The sequence below is a fragment of the Catharus ustulatus genome, chromosome 1 (genome assembly GCF_009819885.2).
Source record: "Catharus ustulatus isolate bCatUst1 chromosome 1, bCatUst1.pri.v2, whole genome shotgun sequence".
In the NCBI taxonomy this organism is placed as follows: Eukaryota; Metazoa; Chordata; class Aves; order Passeriformes; family Turdidae; genus Catharus; species Catharus ustulatus.
The window spans coordinates 106,484,190-106,509,757 of record NC_046221.1 but is presented as its reverse complement, the minus strand read 5'-3'; the positions used below and the strand labels follow the sequence as shown (position 1 = coordinate 106,509,757).

The window sequence follows — 25,568 nt, the reverse complement described above, 5'->3', positions numbered from 1 at the left end:
TTAGAACTTTACATTACAAAATATGGTTTCACTAGCAAAGATTCTGAAAAAGATGGAAAACAACAAAAAGCAACCTCATGAAATCTATTCCATAATCTTTTCTCAAAATAATCTGATGTATATTAACCTCTTGTGATGGATGCTTGTCTGATTTGTTCTTTAAAACTTTAAAGGATAGTGCAGTATTGGTTAGCAGAAATTAGGAACGAACAAGCAAATCTTTAACATAAACAGCCTGACAAATAAAACAGAATTAGAGGCAGTGGAGATAGAAATCTGCTGAATAGTAAAAGCAGTTTAGAAACAAGTATTGTTATTTTGAGGAGACACAGTGAAGAATAGAAGGTTGGTTCTCTATGGAATGGAGAAGAAATAAATTTGCTTAGGGGTGATCACAAGAGTGCTTCTAACAGAAATCAGGATCCGACTTAACTGAAAGCAGGAAAGGGCAGAAAGCTGAATAGAAGGTCAGCTTTTACAAATCTGAGGCAACCCTTCTACCTTTGTAGCTCACACTGCTGTAAATGCATCTGTTCACTTCTTTCACTCCCCTCTTGGGCCAAGGAAGGTGAGGTAGAGATGCACTTTATTCTGCTTTAATCTTATTCATGGTATTTGTCAGAGCCTTGAAAAACAGAAAGGATGCCCAAATTGATCCTTGGTGTCTGGACTTGTCCTTTTTGTTATTTGACCACTGGCCCAAGCAACACCAGTGTCTAATTGACCTCACATCTTCAGTCAGCAATTGAGCCCAGAACCTAACAGTCACCTTAGAGGGGAAATGTTTCTTAATGGACAACCTAATTCTCCTTTCCTACTGGTTAAGCCCTTGTAGACACAAAGAAAATGTTATTCCATTGCTCTTCAGAGAGTTCTCTAAAATTACTGAAGTCCATGATTGGTATCCCACCCACTCTTCCCAATTCCCAAAATACATAGCCCATATACCATGTTTTTCTGCATGTCAGATCATTTCCACTTTCCTCTGAGTTTGTTCCAATTTTTCTCAGAGGGTGATAAGGAAAACCTGGCCTGATACTGCATGCTCATCAATGTGAAGTTGCACACAAAACTATTTCAAGTGCCTCCTCCTCCCTGTTAAACATGCCAGATGCAAACATTTTTCTACAGCAATATGACCCCTGTGAGGAGTGACTTAATCAAACTTGTTTGACTTGAACTGCCATGGAAAAGTAACACCTGTGGAGGCAGTCACTGCACTCAGCAAGGGGACAGTAAGAGAGTAATTTAGCAAGAGGGATTAGCACCCTTATTTAACTCCACCTCTAATATTCACTTCCTTCAGTACCAGCCATGTACTTTGTCCCCTGCATGACTAATATTTTCAGTGATGACTGAAGCAAATGTTGCTAAGTTTTCTGGCCTCCTCACATCAGCCTACAGGTTACTTTCTCTCCCTGTAAAAGAGTGGAATGATTCTGCCTCTTACAGCTATTGTCTTTATAGTGGGTGTTGCCTTGTCACATCAGTTTTTAATGACCTCTCATTTGATTGCCCTGGCCTGCCAGTTTTGGCACCTTATACTGGTTTGTACTCTTCCTCGGTAGGTTCTGTGCAAATCCCATCTGTATCCTGTCTTGCTACTGTTCAAAGATGATTCCCAGCTCCTAGGTCAGTGATTTTATCCATCTGATGGTTTTACTGCTGCTTGCTCAGAAAAGAAAAAAAAAAAAAGGAGTAAGGAGTATTTGTGTAGCTTGTAAAACTGCAGGTAGTACCTTCTCTCCTTTTCAGATGAGGACAGTCTTTAAAAGGACATGTTTTTCCTGTTACTCTTGTATATCTTTGTTTGCATTAGTTAGGCATCTGTGTTTGTATTAGTTGCAACTGCCATGCAAATTGAAGCACTAATGCTGCTGGAGGAGCATTTTGTCCTTGCAAAACACACAGTGCCTGCCTCTGAGCTGTGGCAGACTTTGCATGTCCCCTGGGGAGCTGCTGAGCAGTGGCTGTCTGGTTGGACATCTCTGCAGAAAACTTTGGGGAGAGCCACATGACTGGCGAAAAACTAAACTTCTGCAAGACCGAAATTTCCAGCTCCTCCAGACATTTGTATCCCAGCCTGTTCAGAAAAATCTCAAAAGTTACTGCAATTTCCATATGATTTGTAAGGGGCACTCTCTCTTCCCTTCCACAGACAGAGGAGACAGACCATCTGACAAAACTCCTTCTCCCTCTTCTCACTCCACAGCAGGAAAAACTGCAGTATACACACCAGTTTTCTACAGAAGATAAACCCTTGTCAAGAACTCCTTAAAAATGCATCAATTTTCAGACTCAGCATCAGCTGTGCCCCACAATCAACCACAAGATACAAATCCAGCGGGGAAACTGGTTGTTTGGAGTCCAGCACTCAAGAACTATTTACTGCCCCTCATCTCCTGCTCTCTATGGTGTATTGTCAGGGACTTATTGCAGAAGAGTAAATGCCATAGGAAATGGGGGGAAAGGGGTTAACATACAAGAAACATTCCTACACACCTGCAAGACACAAGTAGCTTGAGGAGGAAGCAATAAAAGTCTGAAACTTCCCAGGGGCGAATTTCTTGATCTAGAGTGTGCTCTGAGGAAAGGAGCTATTTGTTTCATCAGGCTGGAAAGGAGATGCCATCCAAAAAAGCAATTCAACCAAAAATGTTGAATTCTTAATAGCTGGAAAAGGCCCCAAATGCTGAGGACTGAGGAAGACATCTAGCAGGTGTCAGACTGCCTGCTGAAGAAACCTGGACAGTAAGGGGTATCTTGAGTGCTCCTTTCTACCCTAAACAGGAAAAGCAATTCAGGCAATGAAGTAACTCAATGTTCCTGACACTGGGGGTAACCTGAGTGCTGGTGGCACTGATCAGCAGTGGCAAGGTGTCCTGGTGCAGATCCTGGCCATAGGTCAGATTCTTGCCTGAGGCAGGTTCTGATGCTCCTGGCTCTATTTTTCCTGTACAATAGTTGCTGGACAGCTGTGAGCAACAGAACCTGGTTCCAGAGCCCAAAAGAACTGTGAAGGATTTGTGTCCATGTGAACAGGAACCTTTGCTCCCGTGTAGTAAACAGAAGCCACTGCTCCCCTGCCCGTGGGAGTAGCAGTAAATACGTCCACTACTGTACACATTAATCCGAGCTGTAAGCTTATTCACAGGCCCTAAAATCAGAAGCTGAGACACTTAATCTGTTGATTTGCTCTAATGCCGGGAGGCCGCAAATGAGATTGGCTTCCCCTGTTACTATATTAGCCGTAACTCGCCAACGTGCGGCGTGCATGCCCCACACACTCTGAACAAAACCTTTCCCCTTCCCTTCCCAGGCAAACCATTCGGCGCTTCCTAACAAACATCCCTTCCCGAAGGGCGCTGCCCGCACCTGTGGCTGCACCCTGGCGTTGCGGGCAGGCGCGGAGCCCGGCGGGGCTGTCCGGCCGCGCTCCCCGGGCCGGGCACACCTGCCGGGGCAGGCGGGGAAGGAGGGGAAGGAGGGAGGGCCGGGGGAGGAGCCCCGCCCGCTGCTCCTCATTAAGCGCCGTGACCGGGGCTGCCCGCGGCCGGGCGGGCATGGAGGTGGCGCGGGATAGCGTGGGATCGCTGCTGCGGTGAGTGCGGGGACATCCCGCCCGTTCCCCGTGCCCTGGGCCGTGCCGGCCGGCGGGGATGCCCGGGGCTGGGAGCCCTCGGTCGGCCCCAGCGCTGCCGGGCAGAGGGCGCGGTGCGGGGGCAGCCGGGCAGGGTTGGAAGGGGATTAACCCCGATGGACGCTGCGTGGGAGCAGCGGGTCGGGACGCTGTGCAGCCCTGCGAGCCCGGCTGGAGCTCTGCTGAGGGCAGCGCGGGTGGAGCCCCGCAGCCTGAGCCGCCTGGGAGCTGCGGTGACCTCTCGGCCCCCGGGGCTGTGCCGGCTGCGTGGGAGCCCCGGGGGCTCGGGGACAGCGTGAGCACAAGCCCGGTGATGTTGTCACCGAGCCAGCCGCGACCATCGGGGTACAGCTCTGTAGGACATCAGCTCCCAGCTGCGCTTGTGCCGGGTCCACAGGTCGTGTTTGAGCAGCAGGACCACGCTGCCATCTGGTTGAACCCTAAGTCTCCTAACCGATTTCCGACCTCGCCCTGTTTTGTTGTGTTTTGATTTGTTTGGTTTGGGGATTTTTTTGTTACCTCTTGCTTTGCCTCATTGTCACTGCCGCTGTCCTTTGCCAGCGAACCCTAACCTAAAAATCAATCCATATCCTAGAGCGAGTTGTGCAACGTTGATTTTTCTGAGACTGAAGACCATTGCACCACATTCTTAGACAAACATATGGGGCATGTTGCAAACAGAGATAAATAGTGAAATACGTGTACAGGGCTCAAGGCAAGCTTTTAATCCTCATGTCTTCCTAAAAAATTAATTCATCTGTCCCACCACTTGACACTAGAGTGAATGCTGGTGGCAGCATTTGGGAAGCCCTCTCTAGCAGATTGTTTTTATCCAAAGCAAACTGGATAAGATGCTAGAGTTTGAAGATATTAGATCTTTCATTTATAAAATATTTTTGTATTTTCCACAGATATGGGATTCTCCCTTCAGAGAAGAGCTAGGACTTGATCCTTTTGGCTTTAAAGAATAATAAAACAATAGTCTGTATTTAACATGTCACTCAGCTTTCTGATGAAACCAACTGCACCCTCCTTTCCACCACTTGTTTTGTGATGTAGCTTCATCAGCTTTTAATAGGAGATTATTTTTGGTAATTCCAATCTAGCAGAGGAATTCCCTATCAGGAATTGGTCTATCTATGTTTGAAGGACAGCTACAATAAGAATGGAGCTTTCTTAGACCTGTGAATGTAAGCTGGCCTGTTTGAGTCTATGATCTAGGAAGGAGAGTGGCACACAAAATAGATTCAGCTATAGGCCCAGAAATGGAAGGGTTCATGCTCTCTTTATCTGGATGCTTTTCATCCTTCGGCCTTTTGTCTCCTCATTAGCTGAACCCTCAGCCTGCCCTGGAGCCCAGACTCACTTCTTCATAAGCAGGCTTAGTTTAAAGATGGTATTGACAGGTTTTATCAAAATGCAGGTGAAATGTCACCACTGTAAAATAACTTCTTAAGATCTTTCCTGTTCAGTGACTGTCTGGTGGTGATAATGTAAGCCCTGTTTTATTAATCTTTAGATAGGCATTAGATAGAGCTAGGCAGCAATGTGATTGATCCTGACTCCTTGAGAAATTCTGCTCAGAGCTTCCAAGTACAGCTTGTAGAGTTGGCTGGGGTGATCCCTGTTAGCTCAAGTCCTGCCCATGAGCTGTGTCCCAAACATTTCTCATTGTTTGTCAGCATGTATGTTTTGGCTGTTAGTCTTATGCCTTGTCTTTTGTGAATGACAGCTTGGCTTAACTAATGGGAAAGAAAATTTTTCAATGGGACTGATATTGACTGTCCTCACAAAAAGAAAAAAAATAGGCAGTACTCACGTATATATCACTCGTATTACTATTTTACTTGCAATCTTTCAAATTTGTGAGAGGCAATGAGGTGTAATCAGCTGTGAAAGCTCTTGAAACCACAGTACTGCACTTTTCAACATCAGGGTGCCCTGTGAAGTGGTGTCACTAGCCCCAAGGTAGATGAGCAGGCTTCCTTCCTGAGAGAGAGACTCAGTGATTCAGAATGTGAGCTGCCCACAGGCAGTGGGGTGATTGGGGGTTCATTAACTTAGTCAGCAGAGATTGACAAACAGCAGAGATTGACAGACTGTCCCAGCAGGCTTCCCCTCTGTGGAGCCTCGATGCCTTTGTCAGTGCTGCTGTGTCCTTGTCCTCCTCCCTGGCCCTCACCCTTTTCCAGGAAGGATGGCGTTTATTAGCACTTTAATACAAAACTGCACTTGTTTCCTGAAAGCCAAACTGACTGCTTATCCTCACCAGCTTTGTCACAGGAAGGGCAGAGGTTTCCATCAGCTACGTGTGTATAAATGCCAAATGTTGAAAGCCAGGCATCTACTGTATAGCCAGGACTAGCAACAAAGTTATAGCATGAGCTGGAACAAAACTGCTGAATGTTCTCCTCCTTTAAAAATATTACAGCTCCAATAATGCCAAGGAGTTTTTGAGGAAGGTAAACTTTATTTTTAGAGGAAAGGTGATAGCTCAGAAGTGTAGTTCAGAACAAGAACAGGAAATAAATTATTTGCTGAAATCTGGATCTGTTCAGACAGAAAATATTCTATACATTCCAAAAATATGTTTATAGACCAGATAAGAGATGTGGAAAAAATATTTATTCTCTGCAGTTGGTGTGGGTTTGCATAAAAGGTGTGACTGGGAGATCATAGGTTGAGTAACTTTATATCATTTCACTGTTGTTCTAGGAAGTCCTGTATTCACTCTCTGGCTGCAGATAAAGGCTGCCAGCTCACTCTACCCTCAGTAAAAATGTCTGAGAATAAATTTTCCTATGTAAAGTTGACCTTTTACACCTATATGGGAGAACAAAATGGGGATGCACCACTTCCCCACCCCTGAGAAATTCAGTATGAAGGAACCAAAGGGTACAGAGGGTAAAGTCCAGGAGTGTGAGAGATAAAACATTGCCTCCCTTTAAAAGACTTGGAAATCAATCCTTCCCAAGTGTCAGGCAGAGTGCCATTTTTGGCAAGCTAATTATTGACTTAGCCATTATAATTTGGCAGAAAAAGTTGTCACTAGGTGTAGATGAGAGCAGGTTTGTACATTGGTTTGGGAGTAGGCTGTTACTGGTGTTATGTGCTTGGCTTACCAAAGGTAAATATGCAGTTGCCCTGAAAAAATCTAAAATCTCTTTCTAAAAGTGATTGAATTCTTCCAGCATTGCTGGCACAACACTATGCATTTATGTACTTGGATATTAACTTTGCCTACATTAAACTCCTTCTGATACAAGCCCCTAGTTTTGTGTTTTTCAAAACCAGATGGAGTTTCATAGGCTGCAGATATAATTTACAAACAAATGCTTTGACTCTTCGGAAGTCAAATGTAACTGTATCACAAAGCTCTGCTTGCATTCTGCTGCTGGGTGTCTTGAATATGGGTAATAATGTTCAGTCTTCCTAAAACAAAACAGCTTTTAACACACAGATTGGTTTCAACTAATTGTGTATCTCACTGAGTGTTTATGTTGAAAATAAAGAGAATGATCTAAGTAACTGAATGCAGTAACAGCTGCTGCCTTTTGAATTCAGTTTTACAACCCATCAGCTTTGCTGTGATTGTGGCTCTGATGTCAGTCAAGGTAGAGGTGTCCCATGTCTGCTTGAAAGTGTATTAATTTTAAAAAAGTCTTTCCAAATGTCGTGGACAAGAGAGAGTTCAGATATAACATGTCTGTAGGGCTTATAACATGTCTGTAGTATTTAGTTTTGAAATTAAGCTCCAAGAGTCTTAATGTGATCTGTGAACTACTCATATAATGTGATTATTTCAATGGTCTTCCTCCTTCTTGCAGTACTTGACATGACTGTTTTTGTAACTATGTTGAATTTTTATTTGTCTTAGATCTTTCATATCCCTAGGAGCATCTGTGGGAGCAGTAACAAAACAGACCCTGTTCCCTGCTCTCATGCCTGCTGGGCGCCCTTTCCGGGTGTCCAATGCCTCCCGCAGCAGCCGGAAAGGAATTGTTGCAAGCAGCCTGCAAGAGCTCCTCAGCAAGGTAGAGCAAACAATCCCACTCTGACTGAAACTTGCAGGGAAATGCAGTATCCCAGAAAGACAACCTACAGACTCTTGTTCTTCTAAAAACCCATTACTGGAGAGATTCAGGAGAATATTTCAGATAAGCAAGTCTCAATATGAAATGATGGGCTCTCTTTAGAATGCTAAAATCTCCTGGTTTTTTTTTTTTTCAGACTTTAGATGCCTTTGTTATAACTGCTGGAATAGTTACTCTGGTTTTGGAGGAAGATGGCACAGTTGTGGACACTGAAGAGTTCTTCAGGTCCCTGGATGATAATACACACTTCATGGTTCTGGAAAATGGACAGAAATGGACACCAGTAAGTGTTGACTGCTTCTCTCTCATTTGAGTAGAAGTGGAAGGAGGAATGTTTGTAGCTGTTAAAATTGTTGGAAAGCGAGGAGAAGAGGAACAAAAATGCCTCTGAAGAGGCAAGGTGTAAATTCTTTGTTGAGCCTTCCTGGATGAAAAATCAAGTTCATATTTCTTATTGTCGATTGTTTGGACATAGATCTGTTGGCAAAATCCACCAGCAATTGAAATAAAACATTACAGCTGAAAAGACTTACAGGGAAAATACCCTGCTTTTGGGGAAGCTCAGAAATATTTGTTCTTGAGCCTTTTTGTAACATAAAGAAAATTAGGACTTTGACTCTGTGAAGTTAAAAAATACAGTGTCTTTAAAGATTAGATTTAGACTGTAAAAATGCTCAAATAAAGTAATATAAAGCAAATTCTGTCTTCTGAAGACAGTAATAGTTAATAACATTTGGAAAAATGCCTGTGTTTGATTTTTGTCAGAAGTTGGCATCAGAACCTAATGTCAGTCTGCATGCTTCAAGATATTTAAGAACTATTAAAAATGGCTTGCTTTAGCCTTCTAATCATATAAATTTAGTATTCAATCAGTTACTTTATGGGGAAATAGTCATCTGTACATTAATAACATGGACTGAAACTCAGGACTGTTTTTCCATGAGATGATTGCTGCTAAAAAGCTGGCAACAATTTTTCCTAGAAGGTGCAGAGCTGGCCGTGGAGCTGTAAGTAGGGACCATTTCTTTGCCTTCACAGGTACAGCTCAATCATGTGGCCCTGTTTTCCCAGTCTCCTGTTGCAGTGTGGGCAGCCTGTATGTTTTTCCCCCAAATACCTCACTGGCTTATCAGGCTCTGCATCTGGGGCATGAGCTTCCAGGGCAGAAAAGGAGTTGCTGCCAGGGTGTGACTCCACCTTGCTCCTCTCCACTGTCTGAACAAGTCTGAATGCAGCCCCTCTTCAAAATGTGCTGAGTGATAACAGAGGGATTGCCACAGCTTCAGCAGTCACCTGGAGTGTAGCACCAGCTCTGTCCTGCTTTATCCAAGTATTCTGGCTGCTAATGGGGAGGGGTGTGAGGAGATGCTTCCAAGCACGCCAACTGCTTGTACATGTCCAAAGCTGTTGTTGATAGCGGACCCTGCTGCTGGAGCTTGGAGGTTATCAGAGGAAAACAGGCATAAAATTGCTGGCTAATGATATACTGCTGTGTTTAACTTTGTCTGACTTATCACGGTGCTGTCTGAGGACTGGGGTGTCAAGTACAAAAAGGCCCGGTCTTACACAACTTTACTGCTTCATGTAGCATGCAGAAAACAGCCTGGCAGCTGCCAGGTCATTAACCTTGAGGGGAACGTGCTGAGCAGAGGATCCTGTGTATCCACTAGATGTCCCTGTGAATATGGGTTCTCCACTATTTTCTTTTTGTTTTTCCTTTCTCGAAGCACACACCCTGCAGCAGACAAGGGCTGCTTTCAATAAAGGAGGGTGCATTTAAGATGGAAGATGACTTTCTGTGTTCCCTCTCCTTTGCTTTTCCTCTTAAAATCTCGTTATTAAACCCTTGGCCCAATCAGCAGTGGTTCCCTCTCTGTGTTTCTTTTTATTAGGAAGAAAGAGATGTTGTGAGCCAGGTTTTGAAATGAGTTCCTGACTTTTCACAAATGCCATCTTTGTAGCTGTCTTCAAGAGTGCTCAACCAGTATTGTGCTCCTGACTAAGCACAAGGACCTGGTGTCACCCTGGATATTTGGTGGCCTAAACCCCCCTGCCTCAGAATGTACCAGGATAAATAAATGGCAGGAACACTGTCCGGTGGTTTCAGTGTACTCTGAAGAAGGTCTACTACAGAAAATAAATATTCAGGAGGTGCTCTGTCACTCTAGAATTTTAGAAAACATCAGGAGCCTGTTCAGGACTTGGAAAACAATACACAAACTAGAGACCTCCTTTTCTGTGTACTAATGCTTGTAATTGTAATTTAGAATTGACCGAGAACTAGCCCCAAGACTGAAATAGGCAAAGCTGCTTCTGAAGATCTACACTGTTAATAATTGTCTTGCTGTACCTTCCTGTGTCATGGTACAAATTCTCTCTCTCTCTCTCTTTTGAAATCAGACAAAAAATGGAGTTGTTGCTGTGAGAAAAAAGAAGAAAATGGGAGTAGCTAACATCACATTTGATTTGTACAAACTGAACCCTAAGGATTTTATTGGCTGCTTAAACATCAAGGCAACCTTCTATGAGATCTACTCTATCTCATATGACATCAAATGCATGGGAGCAAAAAGTGTATTACGGTGAGTGTTTCTCCACTGCTGGTGAGATGTATGTGCTAATGTAAAGGTCTGTGTTTGCTATTGGTTCTGTGAAGCAGGCGTGTTTATAAATTCAGAATTTTTGTTATTTCTTTCCTACTGGCCAAGATGCTGACTCTTTCTTCATAAGGTGGATAGCTGACTGGTAAAAAGCTTCCTATAGCTTTTATGATGGAATCTTGTGTTTCTGCCGAGGCAAAACTCTTATCAGCTTGTATTTACTGAAAGGATGTAAGTACAGTCTCTTTGTTCTGCTGAGAGAATTTCCTCACATTTCCTTGACTTGTTTGTCTGAAGAATGCAGGAGGCTGGGGAAAGAAACTCTTCAAAGAGAAGACTTCAAGGGGATGAAATGAGAGTAATTTGAGATCTGATGTCAGGGGTCTTAAAGCTTACTCAGACATTGCAGTTCCTGTTTGCCAGATTCGCCACTGGAGCTACATGGAGGCAAAGGAAAATGGAACAGCGGTGACACTCTCCTCTCTTAATGTGGATTTGTCATCTGTAGCAAGACTCTGTGATATCACTGTTTTTAAGCCAGCTGATGTAGTGTCTAGGCTAGCTGAGGGAGCCTGGCAAGGACCAGTCTACTGCAGGACTGATCTGCTCTGGGCTGTGAGTTTGGTAGAACTGGCTGTTGGGAAATGATGTCTTAAAATAATACCTGTCCAGTCCGCTGTTCTTAGCAACAAGATAAGAGTCATGATCAGCTGTGTTCTGCTTGTGGTTCAAGAAGACTCCTGAGTTCAGGCCCCTTCCCAGAGGTGCAGTCCTTTGACAGCTGTTTAAGCTGCAGCCCCAAGTTTCTCTGCCTGACTTTTAGAATTCTGGTTGAGACACAATGGTGTGCTGCATTTCATTACTTGAGGGCCAGATCTGACAGACAGATGTGTATGTCATCAGTGAAGTTTTGTCTCGTCCTGAGTGACATGTGGCCTTTAGATGAAATCTTTAAGCAGTCTTTCCTGTCCTGATGCAGATATGGTGATTAGCATTGTAATGCTGATCTTGTTCCCTGTCCTTCAGTCTCACTGACCTCTCCCACTCTACTTGGGTGGTCCCATCCTTAATCTTTCAGGCTACAGCTGGTGTGGCTGTAGACAAGACTCCTCTCTGGTCAGGATGAAGTGATTATCCAGCTACAGGCTTCACCCACCTGTAACACTGACTTCATTAGGGTTTCTTCAAGGCAGAGGTTTGCCCTTGGACAGCTACACTCCTCCAGTTCTTATGTTTGTCAAACTGTCTCGAGCCAAAACAAACTCTTGTCTCTGCCTGCTTGCTATGGAACTGAGTATCAGCACTGGAACTTGTGCTGCAAAGGAGAGTTTGAAGTGACAATTCTGCCTCCCTGCCAAGACGGGGCAGCTGGCAAGGAAGGAGCAGTGCTGGCAAACAGCTGAAGTAGCTGTGGAGTTCTGGAAGCTCTGTTATGTTGCAGAGTTGAGCTGTAAGGGATGTGTCACTGTCAGGGTGGGATGACAGTTTGCTAGCAAAGAACAGGGTGACAGAAGAGATAACCTTGGGTACCCTTGAATACAACAGTGGCATGGCCTGTCTCAACTTGCTGTTGAAATTGGAGACAGACAATGTCAGGATCCTGGTGTAGTCCCTCTGCTAATGAGTTCCAGATTGCTAACTCTGATGCCCTCTCCCCGAGCCTGCATGTAGAGTGTGGAGGGAAGGGACTGAAAAATGCTGCAGCTGTTCGTGATGGGAGGGGCTGGAAACCTGCCAGGTCTGATTAGTGCATTTCCCTCGTGGTGTTTCCCTGTAGTGTCCGACTGAAGGATCAAATGTCCAGTTCAACAAATAACTTGTTCCCTGGCTTAAGTGGCAACTGCTCTTGTGTGCAAGTGACACACTGCAGCTGCTCCAAAGCCCAGCACCAGGTGCAGCTTTCTTTGCAACTGCAAAGCTCCTTGGCCTGATCTGTGTGGTGGAGGAAGAGCATGCTGAAATGGCACGTGTGGGAAGCATGAATAAGGGTACAGTGTTCTTTAAAGGCTGCACAGGCTCGAAGTACAGGGTATTCTGCTATGTTGAGGCATTGGATTTCAACTGCAAACCTTTCATGACACTGGGGTTAAACATGAATTTGTAGGAAGAAGGCTCTGCTTAAGCTCAAAGGACAAGTGAATAGAAGCAGAGGGTTCACAGCTGCATGTTTTCTTAGACAAGAATTCAGAAAATCTTCCCACTTTTTTTGCAGAAGAGAGACTGATCTGGTTTCTGTATCTTCAGAACCTGATCCTGTTCCAGTTTTTTTGTAGTGCTTCCCAATGCCTCAGCTTCACACTTGTGAGGTCCCTCCTAACTTCTGGGGGATGAGACTCAAATGTAGCTCTCAGCACTCATGTCCCTGTTGTTTCTTGCCACATGGAAGATGCAGTTATAACTAAATTGAATAAATGACCATTCAAATATGACTGTCTCTTCTCCTTTGAAGATCCACAGCTTATATTGTCAATGTCAGATGCTTACCTGATGTTGTCTATGGATTTGTACTGATTCTTACACAGCACTATATATTTGAATGCAGATTTTATCAAATTTTTAGAAAATAAGTAGTTGTGGACTGAGAATTCTTAGGGCTTGCATCTTGGCCAGCAGTAATTTTCCTGCTTCACCTGTTTGGCTGTTGAGTGCCCACTGTAACGTGATTGTTTAGCTTCAGATCTAATCAGGTTTGATCTGTGGCTTGAAGATACATACAGGGCTGTTTTAGAGAATGACAAAGGTGAGACATGAGGTGAGGTTATGCTGCAGGAATGCTGCTCCCAGGTGAAGTTGTTTTCTGTGGTACTGTGATGGTTTGAGTGATGGCAGAAGGCCTGTAAGGGTCTAGCAGGATGTCAGTCTGCTTTGTCAAATGTGATTTCTGGTCCTTCCCAGCAGTTTTCTGTCAATCAAGTATTTTCTCTAAAGAAGGTACAAAAATGACCATCTTCTCAGAAGTGAGAAGGAATGAGAGCAAGCTTTTAAATACATTGACTTATCACGACACTGTGGGTGGAAAGGGGTAGTGGAATCTTGCTAATTTTTTTTTTTCTCTTAAACAAATGATTTTTTTTCCAGGAAAGTGCTTCAACTAATGTCCCATGCAGCACAAATAACTGGACAGTTTCTCCTCTACACTGGGACATACATGTTGCAGTTGATGGGTGAATATGATGAAGAGGAGATGTGCACAAGATCCAGGCGGGAGTAGTGACCGCAGCTGCGCTTCTGATGCCGAATCCTTTTGCTTAAAGACATTCTCTTGCCCAGTTCTGATTGTAATAATGTTGTACCAGGGGGATGTGCACTAATGTGAACTAATGTTTTTCCTGTTTGGGAGTACCTTTAGGGACTTAGTTATGAAGTGTTGGATGTTCACAGGCTCTTAATACCACAAAAAGATGGGTACCTAACTCTTGAGAATCTGGCAAAAGGAGAGAGAGGGAGTGGTTTTGCCCCAGCAATTCAAAATGGAGAATAAGGATACTTGGAAACTTGCTTGCTTTGCAACCAGTGGAATATTTTTTTGCACCAATCAAGACATTTTGTTATTTTGGGGGGATTTTTGTGTTTGTTTGTTTTTTCATAGCTACCTATCTACTTGCATTCTGAACAGACTGGGGCTGTAAGGGGTGGGCAAGGGGACTGTGGGGTTGGTTTGTTGATTTGTTTGTTTTAATCCTTAACAGTGCTGGCATTAGTGTGAAACTGGCATTGAGCTGAAGTTTGCTCCTGCTGACAATGGAACTACGTAGTGCAACTTCAGTCATACTTCAGTGACTGACTCTTCTCATGAAGTCTAATTGGAGATTGTGCAACTACTAAGCAGAAAGTTAAGATTTAGCCTTACTTCCCTTAAAACAAATAAAACCTTTCCATTATCATTCTTTATATATTTTTTCAAATCTTCAGGATATTTAGGTTATTACAGCTCACACAGTTGAAGAACCTGATAATTTTTTTAATGAGTCTGATGTCCAGTTCTGCCTGAGCACTCAATAATCTGCCATTGTTTCATAATTATGACTTATAAGCAACCTGCTGAAGTTTTTTTTCAGGGGTTAAACCACCACTTCTGTAGTTTTTACTGTTAAAGATGATGCTAGGTGTCAAGTTGGGCCTTGAGGTACATGTAAGAGATGCTGGATATTTTGTTGCTCTGGATTTCAGGGGAGAGAGCAGCAGGACACTATCTAGTCTTGCATAACATACATTTATGCTTTAAAGCTAATATTTGCAGTATTATAGTCTCCCAAGACAAGCTGTATTAAAGGGCAAAGTAATGTTTCCTGCAGTTTACTGAACTGCTGCTATGCCCAGCTTTAAGCAAGCTTTTCCTCAACAGTGTGAAAAATTGGGAAACACTTAGCCTTAGACATCTGGCATCAAAATGCAAACTCACATTGGTGGAGGAAAAAAAGCCCAATTTTGGTTTTTCACACATGTAGCTTTTGAGGTTTTTGTTTGCTTGCATATAAGAATTTTAGGAAGGCTGGAAGCTGTCAAGGGTACACCAGATGCAGGAAATGTTTCTCCTTCTCTTACTGGAAGCTCTGGTGCAGAGGGAACAAGTGGGGCGGGGGAGGAAATCAGTGGGAGCAGTAGGGAAAAGACCACTATGGACCCCACAGTGCTTGCTGTGCCACTGAGACAGGAATCCATTAACTGTGTGCACCAACTGCACCAACCTGATCTGCTACAAGAGGAGCAGAAGGGTGGGGAGATGAAGTGTCATGGCTGGTGGTACCTATTCTGACCTCTTAGCTGGGTCTGTTCACTTCAAAAGTCACTGATACATGGGAAATTTGCTCTTGCTGTTAGCTGCAAATCTCACCTTCGTGTGCTTATTTTTACCTTCCCATTATGAGTGTGGCTATACCAGCTGGAGCTGCAGCTCTCAAATCACTGTTGAGAGGAAAGGCAGCCTGAACCCAAGTGCTAAAGTTACTGATGGGCACAATTTTTGGTTGTTCACTGCCCGTAATGGTATTACAAATAAATAGACAGATAAGGAAAATCTTGGTGTCTTCTCCTAATTTCTGTTTCCCATCTACTTCTGGGTGTTTGCTGGAGGAGGCAGAGTTCATACTGCTCCAGATAAGGGGAGGACTTGTTCTTTCCTTATTTCTCAGAAGAGAGAAGGCCTGGGGCTTGTGGCACTGTCAGGTGTCCTTCAGAAGAAAATATAAACTATTCTGGGAGTAATGAGAAAGCTTCCACATTGTTATAACCTCTTTATGTTTTATCTGTAATTTTCTGGACACCTCCTGCATAAATGATTGTTGACATGTTAATAATCTTTTTCTTAAATCTCTTTTCCTTGTCAAGGAATCTCATTTAACTGACTTTACAAGGACCTGGTGCCTTTTTTCAGTTTTTAAGGACCACTTATTCTATTAAAACATGCATACCTCTTGGAAGCAAATTCTCTAAAATGCTTCTATGAATATTTATGTTGCCTATGGTGGGAGCACCAGCGTTAAAAAAAAAAGGTGAAACAACCGGAATAACTCATTGTTGCTTTGAGTTATTCTTCAACATCTGTAGTACAAAAGCTTTTGCATGTCTGAACTGTGCAGATCCCGAATTCCAGCCTCCTCTAGCCAGAGGCAATTGTTACAGGACTAAGACTCCATAGTTTACAGTGGCACTATCTGGAAAACTAGCAGTGGTCTGAAAAACTAACCTGCTATGAATGTGCAATGTTTTTAAGCAGCTGTTCCATCAACAGCTTAGCACTTAAAACTTGAGCTGCTGAAGTTCCTGTATGCAGCAATTCCCTCTGTTCAGCTGTTTGCATTTTGAATTAAAGTAGCTCAGCTTTGGTATTTTCTTGAAATGGGGGAAGTGTCCTGGAAGTTGTCTAAAATTGTTTCATTGCTTCTGAATCTGGATCTCTCACAGGTTTAGTGTTTGGAGGTGATATTTGCTACTGTACCAACTTCTTTCCGGAAGTAAAGTTTTGGCTTTAAGTCAAAAAGGAGGAGTTTGTCATTCTCTGAGTTGGAACCATTTTGTTTTTTGTTTTTGTTTTTTTTTGCACACTGCTTAGGAAGTATAGCTTTTACTTCAGTTGTGTATCATATGCAGCAAAGAAAAACTTTTGCATTATCTACCTTTTAGAAAACTATATACATTGCTGTACATTATCTAACAAGACACAGAAAAAACTAAAAACACAGGGTCTTAAATAGAGGAATGTGAAGAAGCAGCTAGATTCTTTTTGTTTGTTTGGTTTTTTTAGCTTTAGTTTTATTTCTCGTAAACTCAGTTAATCTGCACTTGTTGCAGACAAGGCTGGGAGCAAAGAAATGCAGAAGGTGTGAAATATGTTTGCTGCCTCCTTGTTTGCACTGATCCTTTTTTGCCTTTTCTTTGCATCACTTACTAACAATGCACCAAGTCCTACTCTCTGGTTACCAAAAAAGGAATTTTCACTGAAGTAAGAGACCTTGTTGACTCAGGCACTGCTCATGTTCTGCAGACAGAGCAAAGTTGCTTTCTTTACGACCAGAATGAAAAATCTAGTAGCTTTTGTGTGTGTGCAGTTTATCATTACTTCATTTCCTTCCTTTCATAAACCCATGAAAGTTTTCTTGCACCTTCCGATTCTTTCAGGAGAAATGGAATTGCAAGCTCTTCTGTCCAGGGAGAGAAGAAAAAGCAGGGTTCTAAATTTCTTAGATCTTTTGATATATGCTGTATGAAATACTAGGAATCCCTTCCCTACAGAGGAGGGGAAGATAAAAGCAGGAAAATTGGATTTTGAGCTGGAATTTTTTTCAATGAAGTGTGCAGAGAGGTAGGTATGCAGAATTTTGGAAATGTTGAAATTCTGAATTTTAACTGTGAAGATAACCTCACATGATAATTTGTAACTGGCAGAAATATAATTCTAAATAATTTCAGTGTACTTCTTCCATGAAATAACATTTGAACTAAAGGCACAAGCTAATTAATTAAAAGTAAAAAAAAAAAGAAGTTTAAAACCAAAGTGTGTTTTTGACTTATTGCCCCAAGGTTTATTAGAGGACTTAATGTGATTAACATCCCACTTCAGTTATGTATCAGCAAGTATCTTTGTGGGGCTTAGAGTTTATCACTGCTTCTTCTACCATACATTGTCATATATGTAGCTAAGATATTTTAAGTGTAAGGATTGTTATTTTGCTAAGGGAAAATATAGTATTTTCCTACTTCACATATTTTAATCTCAGTAGTTTAGCTTGCTGTAAAAATTGAGATGGGTGAAAATTGTGTTCAGTGATGGCAATATTTTCTGCTGTGTGGTGCCAATTTTAAGGAACATTGTTCATTAATAAATAAAATCAAGTGGTGGCTTTGGATTCATTTCCAGAATAACTTGTTCCTGAAATAGTCATGAATATTAATGAATCTATGGTCTGGCACAAACCGTTTCCAAATGCTGGACTGTGGCAGGAAAGTAACTGGATACTATTTTGTGGCTCTGAACCCTTAACTCCCTACTGCTGACTCACTTTCTGGCCTCAAGAGAAACTGTGCAAACTGTGTTTCCTTTCATACAAAAGGTTTGCCTTCCTCCATCTTTTACAGAAGTTGCTAAAGACTACAAAATACTGAGTACAGGAGATAGAAGGGTTCAGGGATCTCTGGTGTTCGCTAAACACTGTTAGGGTCAAGGACCTCTTTATTTTGCCTCACAAAACCTCTCTGCAGTCCTTTGCCTAAAGATAAGGTAGTAGATGTTTGACTGCAGGGGAAAAATTAGTGAAATATCATATTTGTGTAGTTCAGGATTAACTTAAGTTTGAGGGGGGTTAACATGCAAGTGTGATTTGTCTACTGCTCTTCTGTCTAACAAGTACATCTTGTATTTAGCTTAAGGGACAGTTTTGAAGAGCTTGACTGATGGAGCAGTTCCCCTCTGAGGGAATCAGTCTGTTTTCTTGCAGTGGGAAAGCACAAAATAGAGCTGTACTTGGTTTAGTGGTGAGGCTTTGGCAGTGGGAATTAGAGGGATGCTGTGGCGGTGGCCTCTGTGTTTTCAGAGCTCTGAAATGAACCCACCATTGCCCAAAGCTGAGACCTTCAGACAAGCTGGTGGTGCCCCTGTGGAAATATATTTAAGAAAGGGCAAAAAATGCTGTGCAGCAGCTGTGAGAAAGGACAGGAAAAAAAAAAGGAGATATAACCTGCAGACTTCAAGGTCAGAAAAGAAGTGGGAGGAAGTGCTACACGTGCTAGACAGAGCTTTCTCTGCAGCCTGTGGAGGAACATGCAGGAGAAAACATCCACCCGTGGACCCCCCTTCCCACAGCAGGTAGATATGCCTTGGAGGAAGCTGCAGCCATGGGGAGCCCATGAATGAGCAATTTTTCTGGCAGGAGCTGTGGCCAGTGAGTGACCCATGCTGGGTCTGTATCCTGCGGGAAGGGCCCAGGGTGGAGCAGGGGAAAGGGGGAGAAGGAAGGAACAGCACAAAAGACTGGATATGGAGTCACCGTGACCCCCATTCCTCTACACTGCTTGGGGACAGAGAGAGGAGGTGGAAGAGCTGGGAATGAAGGAGTGAAGTTCAGCTTCAGAAGAAAGCAGAGTTTGGGGGAAGGTGTTTTTATTTTGTTTCTCACCATCTTATATTTTTTTTTTAAATGAATTTGATCTTCCCTGAGTTCTGTCTGTTTTGCTGATGTCGCTAATGGGTGAGTGATGCCTCTGTCTTTATCTTGACCCATAGAGTATTTCATCTCATTTTCTCCCCATGTCTGTTGAGGGGATGAAGTGAGAGATCAGCTGGTAGGTGCCTGACAGGCAGCAAAATTTAACATACCACAAGTAAAAAACACTGGAAGTAAAAATAAGCAAAATCCCAAAGGTGTTTGTGCCAATGGTGGCCAGTAAAACTGGAAACAAATCTTTAGGAGTGATTTCTGAATGGCTTTTCACAGCAATGTTTGGAGGGACAAAATCCAGTCATATGTGAGACAAAGGTAATTTTCTCTTTAAAAAAACTTCACTTTACTAAGCTCAGTCTTGGGCGTGGTTTTTCTAAGGTCACCCATCAGTGCAAATCATTTGTAGTAGGCCCCACTCTTAATGTGTTCTTGATTAGGAATATTTATTAATAAATAGCAATTATCACTGGAAAAATAACTTTGAAATAGTAGTGTAAGTAGTTTCATAAAGCAAGACAACTAATGAGATGTAACACTAGAAATAAAGTATGTCTTAATAGGCTGCAGAATCACGATAATGCATTTTATGCAGTTGCAACATAAAAAATTGTTGACCACCAGATTTCTAAAAAGTCTGCTTCAATAATTAGCATACATTATGTATAGATTAGGTGGAAGGGTTAAGTAATGTAACTTTTATAACAGGTTGTTTGTGATTCTCATATGTTAAAAAAAAAGGGAAAGCTTAGATCCTCGGACAGCAACTCTATTTAAGAAAACTGTAGCTTAATGATGTGTGTACTCAGTCTATTACAGACCCAGAGAAATCTCAGACATCTAAGAAGTCCTTTAAAGTCCTAAAGGTAATTTCTTATGACACATTTTTAATTACATCATGAAGTCCATAATCTTTTATGTTAGAAGCACTTCTAATTACAAAGCTTCTTCCCATGCATAGGTACGTAGCTTGGTTTGCTGCCGTTCTTTATTAAGGAGTGTTTTCAAATTCTCTTCTCGCATCTCAAAAATCAGGAGAGAATGTACAATAAAACTATGAATAACCTAATTTAAGTAGAAGGACTGTTGATTTATTACTGAGCTAGACAAACTGAAATCTATGGTAAACTCTATTTTATTCCTGAGAATCTAAATTGCAAATGCCATCATTTCAGTGATTCCTGTACAAAATGTGCTTAATGTAGGTGCTCTCCCAGGTGCAGCTCTCTTGCTTTCTTGCCTACTTAGGGAAGTTGCCTAGAAAAGCTGCCTTGAACAATTGCAGAATATTGTTCTAATTTCCCAAGTGATCATGCTTTCCAAATAAAAGTCACTATCTTTCAGAATAAACAATATGTTTTCAGAGATGATTGGTTATTCAAAAATCAATTCATTTTACCAGAAAGTATTAGATAACTCCTGCAAATATTCCAGTCTCCCAGAAAAGCCATTTCATCTTTGGATGTTCAAACTGGTTTTCTTCATTATTATAAGCACTTTTTGCATACTACATTAGGATCAATACTTCATCTTGATAAGAAAAGTACTGTCTCTAATAGTTCCACCTTTGTGACCACTGAATTTAGTAAACAGCCCTCTCAATTCCTCCTAGTCTTAGCTGGCCCTGACACTGTACCGTGTACTCACAAGAGTTGTGATCACTGAAAACAAAGCAGGTTTTGTCACTTGCAGCATCAGCTATGGCTAAAGACTGTAGCAATCTAACAGAAAAAGTCACTTCTCTTCCTCTAACTTGTCTCTCTACAAAGGTTGGAGTTTGGAGGGGTTTCATTGGAATGGGAGGGAGTGGTTGGTTGGTTGGTTTTGATATTTTGGTTTTTGGTTTTCTTTCACTGGAAAAATTCCCGCTGCTACATTCTGTTCTTCTTTTTCTCTGTGCCTGATGTGTCACCAGCTTCAAGCACTCAGTTCCTTTAGCTGTTTTTCTGCACCTTGCCCTGATGAGCCCCTTTACACATGAGACCTATTATGTTGTTTCTCTTGTGGCCTTCCATCACCTATTCCAGATCTCCTCTGGCCACACTCAAACTAAAAATACTTTGTGACTGAGGGGAGAAGGGGGTGGGGTGGGCATGAGGGGATGAGCAGGTGTTTAAGCAAATGTAAATTAAGAAAAAAAGGCATTTGTATCTGTCTTGTTCTAGCTGTTGCTGTGAAGTCTTTTGACATAGCAATGATCAGCCTCCTTGTTTCTGTAGCACTTTTAGCATAATTGTCTTCTATACCAACCAAGCTGATGTCCTAAGACACTTCTGATTACTTCAAGCCATGCCCTATTCCTGACAGATCATACAGACCACACATGACATAAAGTCCCTGTTCATTAACAGTCAGGACATCACAATGAAATAAATTTACACAACAGAGATGTATCTCTCTGCAAATCTTCCATGCACAAGCAACAACTGTGTGTCCACACCCTTCCCACAAAGCAGTGACATTCAGCTGTGCAGCCAGTGTATATTGCAGCTCCATATCCTCCCCCATTCCGGTTCTCTGTTCAACAAACCGACCGTGAAGCACATTATTCACCGGGCCAGCAGTGGGCTGAGTCCTGGCCCTGGGCCAGACTGACCTCTTACATTCTTGGCATTCATAAGCCTTTAGATCACGAATATGGTAATGCTGCTCATGGGCTGCAGTCCAAGGCAAGGGGTGAACACCCTCAGTACCACTGCTGCAGAGCGCTTTTCTAAGAAAAATCATGTCCAGCTCTCTCTGTGGGTGAATGTCAGCTTGCTCTCCTAATTCCCAGTAGGTGACTCTTGGAGTACCCTGCTCAGAGGGGGATGGTTCAGCTGCTTTTGTGCATTCAGTTTTAGAACACGTTCCTTCAGTGGCTGCACCCACCCAGCTCTGGCAGTGCTGAGCACTACGCTGTTAAAAATAAGCCAGGCTTTGTCCAGTCATAGCTTGTGCTGTGCTGTTTGTCCTGTGGACTTGTGAGGAATGGTGCTCTTCTCCTCCCAAATGTAATCTGAGAGAATCTTTTGTGGAGCAGCATAGGAGTGGCATGCTGGTCCTGGTTGGACATGTGTGACAGATGAGTGGGATCTGTGCTGGTGCAGGAAGGGTGGCAGCCAGGAGCCACTCAGCACCTGAGAAAACAGGTGAGGACGAAAACTGTGACTCACTTGAGAAACCCAAGGCCTGACTGGAGCAATTTATAGTCGATTTTAGCTGCAAACCTGCTCTTACAGAAGAAGTGTTTCCCACAATGGGATGAATCACTTTTACCTGGAGAGCTACACATTTCGTCTCAAATACATGCTTGGTAAGTGTTAAATAACTGACAGTCTAAGCAGGATTACATCTCTTTGTCTTAGAGGTCTATTGCTTTTTTGCAATGATGAAAAGTTTGCAGTACAGATCTCTGCTGCAAGGAGTTTTACTCAAGAGCTTTAAGGAGACTGAGCTGGATGGGATAAGTTGCTTTAGCAACAAAAGACAAGAAAACTCTAGATGAAATCCATAGATTGTGCTTGGACCTGAACTGCTCAATTCTAAATGACCTGGGGCAAAAAAGTACTGAACTGGTAAATCTCTGTGATTGTACAAAAATCTTCAGGACAGTTAATCAGGCTATCAGGTGGACTGAGTTTCAGAAGTATTTCATGATACCAATTCAATAAACAACACTTGATGAAATTTAATATCCGTAACTGCATTACACAAGAAAAACCACCCCTGTGTTTCCAGGGATGGGATTTAATTTAGCTATCATCATGGTCAAAAGATGTCTTGAAGGTGGTGTGAACAGTTCAAGGAAGCAAAAAGCTCAGCAGCAACCAAGAGGGCAAACACAAGGAATATTAGAAAATAAAAACCGGAGCAGGAAGCGTCCTATAACACTGCACAAAATGATGACCATCATTTAAATACTGTTACTCCCATGTCACAGACGCTGCAGTAGAGCTAGCAAAGGAGGCTGATAAGCAAGGACTGTCATAGGAGTGCAGGGTCACACTCAAACATGGGGAGATTAATTAGTGTAATACTTTCAGCTCAGAAAATTTTGGACAGATAGGTGAAATGAAGAACAAAACCACTAAAACCTTCACCTTACACACAGCTACAATGATCATTAGGAACTGGTAGTCACTGTTTCTCAAAACAGAAGAGTTTTGAGCACCAATTTCAGGTTTCAGGTTTACAAAAAAGAAAGAGATACTTCTTCACGGAATGGGATTCAGTTGTACATGGAAGGTAATGCCATGGGAGACTTTGGAGGCTGAAACTGTAACTGTGTTAAAAAGCAATTATATAACTTATAGGATTCTTGAAATGAGCTATTAAATATGGGGTCCAGATCCTTCCTGTGGTTCAACAAAGGCGTAAGCACTGATTGCCAAATGTAAAAGGGCATTTTTGGGGGATCATTACCATATTCTCTCCCTAGCATCCATCACTGACTACTGTCAGAGATGGAATTCTAGATTAGATAGATCTTCTATCTAATCACAACCAGCTGCCATCAATGTACTCATCTGGTCAAAACAAGGGGTTTTTTTTCCTGATAGTCTTTAGCATGACTTCTGTTTAAGAGACCTTTTTGTCCTTGTTCTGATGTCTCCCACTCCCAAAACACGAAGACTTCATTGATAAGGTCTGCATTGTATTGGCATCTATTCAGAGCTGACTAAACTCCATAAAGCAAGCTGTCAATATCTCATATTCATTTTCCTCTTACATCTGTACCACTCACTCACCGCATGATACAGATAATGGGTGGTATACATTCCAGTTAAATTATATTTTCACTCTGTCCTCCAAACAGATTGGTTCCCCAAAATCTTGAGTGTATAGAGAGGGTGGTGAGTTGAACGTAGACAAATGCCTGCCTTAATTTTGTATTCCCATAGTCTTGGTTGTAGCTGTAAGGAAACACTAGCCTGGCTCCTTTACTGACTGTTGAACACAGAGTGCAGCCCATTCTCTAACTCTGTTTGTTTGTGTAGCTAAGTAACCGATTGGAATAGAGGTTAAAAACACAGCCACACCAAATACACATTTCTGCCTGACAAAACAGGCAGGTACATGCTTCCCTCTGCTCCAGGTGCTACAGCTATTGCATAAAAATCACTATGACCAGCTGTGCAAAAAGTCTTGGCTGAGTAATGGTTAGCATTGAGGCTAAGCATGGGGAGAAACTAAGGGCTGAAAGAGAATACTCATTTCCAAAGGACAGAAAATATGTTACAAATCAAAAGACATTAAGTGCTGGAAAGTGCAAAAGCACCTATACTCAAACACATGAATATTCAGGGTTGGAGTTAAAGTTTTCCATCCATTTTGTCAAACAGTGATAACTGTGTGAAAATGCAGCTAGAAACTCCTTTGGAAGAGATGGTGGGATTTCTCCAGCGTCACAGTCTCTTGGACTTTGCATCTTAACATATTTTGCCCTGACTTTAATTAGTGGCTTTTGTTTTAACGTTACAAAGTTCAGACCACATCTTGTGGGCTAAAACAAACATCAGCAGTATCTCCACTGACAGCTACAGATAGCAGCCAGATGAGTAGCAATAAAAAACCCCCCTGAGTACTGTGTGTGAGCATAGGTGGCAAATCATGAAACCACAAGTTTAATGGATGGGGGGGATGACAAAGCAAGAAACTGTTTGAGAACCATATGAAATATAATGGCTTGGAACACAAGCCATGGAACACAAGCTCCAAAACACCTGAGCTAAATATGTGGCCTGGTGTTTGTCTTAACAGACCATTTGTTTCTCTGTGCGTATCTTGCTGCCTCACTTCCCCTTTTAATTGTTTTTGTTGTGTTCTTGAGCTGTTTCTAGACTCAGCTGCAGTGTCTCTGTAACTCACGTGCCTCTTGTAGATTTTGTCACAAGAGGCTGATGGAAAAAGAGGTAGTGGTGGATACATGGGTATATACTTGAACAGGAGCATGACTTCCCATCATTGGTTTTCTCAGGAAGCCAGGCAGAAAAACCCCAACAAAACAACAACAACAACAAAACCCAACAACAACCAAACAAAAAACAATAAAAAATCCAAAACCAGATTATTTTAAGGTTTTTTTTTTTTGTTTCTTAATTTGCTTGAAACTCTTCAGACTAAAGAGGAAAGAAGGAACTAGACTGACCTTTGGACCTTCCTCCTAAAGGTCACCATTGACTTAGCCATTTACTAGCCTGTTACAAGCTGTCAGAGTAAATCCACCATTATATTTATTACTTCAGTATTTAATGTAAGTGCTAACAAGCGTTTTAACACTGGATGGACACTTGCTAATATTCTTAAATATCAAAATGCACAAATGTATTTTGCTGAAACAAGAAAAGACTAGCTAACTTGCTAAATGTTCTCTTATGGTATGAATTTCTCTCTAGTCATTAAAAACTTCAGTAAATAGAAATAATCTTAGCAACAACCCTGATATAAACACAAATGTGTTTCCTGAAAAGCAGGAAGCAGCTTAACAATCATATCATATGACTGGCTAAATACAGAAGAACTTAGCTGGTTTTTTTCCAGGGCATTAAAGCAAATTTCCATGTGACTTTGTGGGACATGACTGTTGCTTGAGCTGTTA

General features: G+C 42.2%; 1 protein-coding gene across 1 annotated transcript; it reads left to right on the top strand.

Moving 5' to 3' along the window:
- Positions 1–3,513: 3,513 nt before the first annotated feature.
- CIDEA (cell death inducing DFFA like effector a) lies at positions 3,514–14,218 on the top strand. The gene is made up of 6 exons (XM_033081216.1): positions 3,514–3,601; positions 7,518–7,674; positions 7,871–8,017; positions 10,135–10,316; positions 13,413–13,570; positions 14,036–14,218. The coding sequence occupies exons 1-5, from the start codon at positions 3,564–3,566 to the stop codon at positions 13,543–13,545; spliced, it is 657 nt and encodes a 218-aa protein (XP_032937107.1). The 5' UTR covers positions 3,514–3,563; the 3' UTR covers positions 13,546–13,570; positions 14,036–14,218.
- Positions 14,219–25,568: the final 11,350 nt, after the last annotated feature.

Excerpts from the sequence above, each read along its gene's own strand:
- CIDEA (XM_033081216.1), top strand. The coding sequence starts at position 3,564 with ATGGAGGTGGCGCGGGATAGCGTGGGATCGCTGCTGCG. Across the intron at positions 3,602-7,517 it reads AGCGTGGGATCGCTGCTGCG|ATCTTTCATATCCCTAGGAG; the intron begins GTGAGTGCGGGG and ends TATTTGTCTTAG. Across the intron at positions 10,317-13,412 it reads GGAGCAAAAAGTGTATTACG|GAAAGTGCTTCAACTAATGT; the intron begins GTGAGTGTTTCT and ends TTTTTTTTCCAG.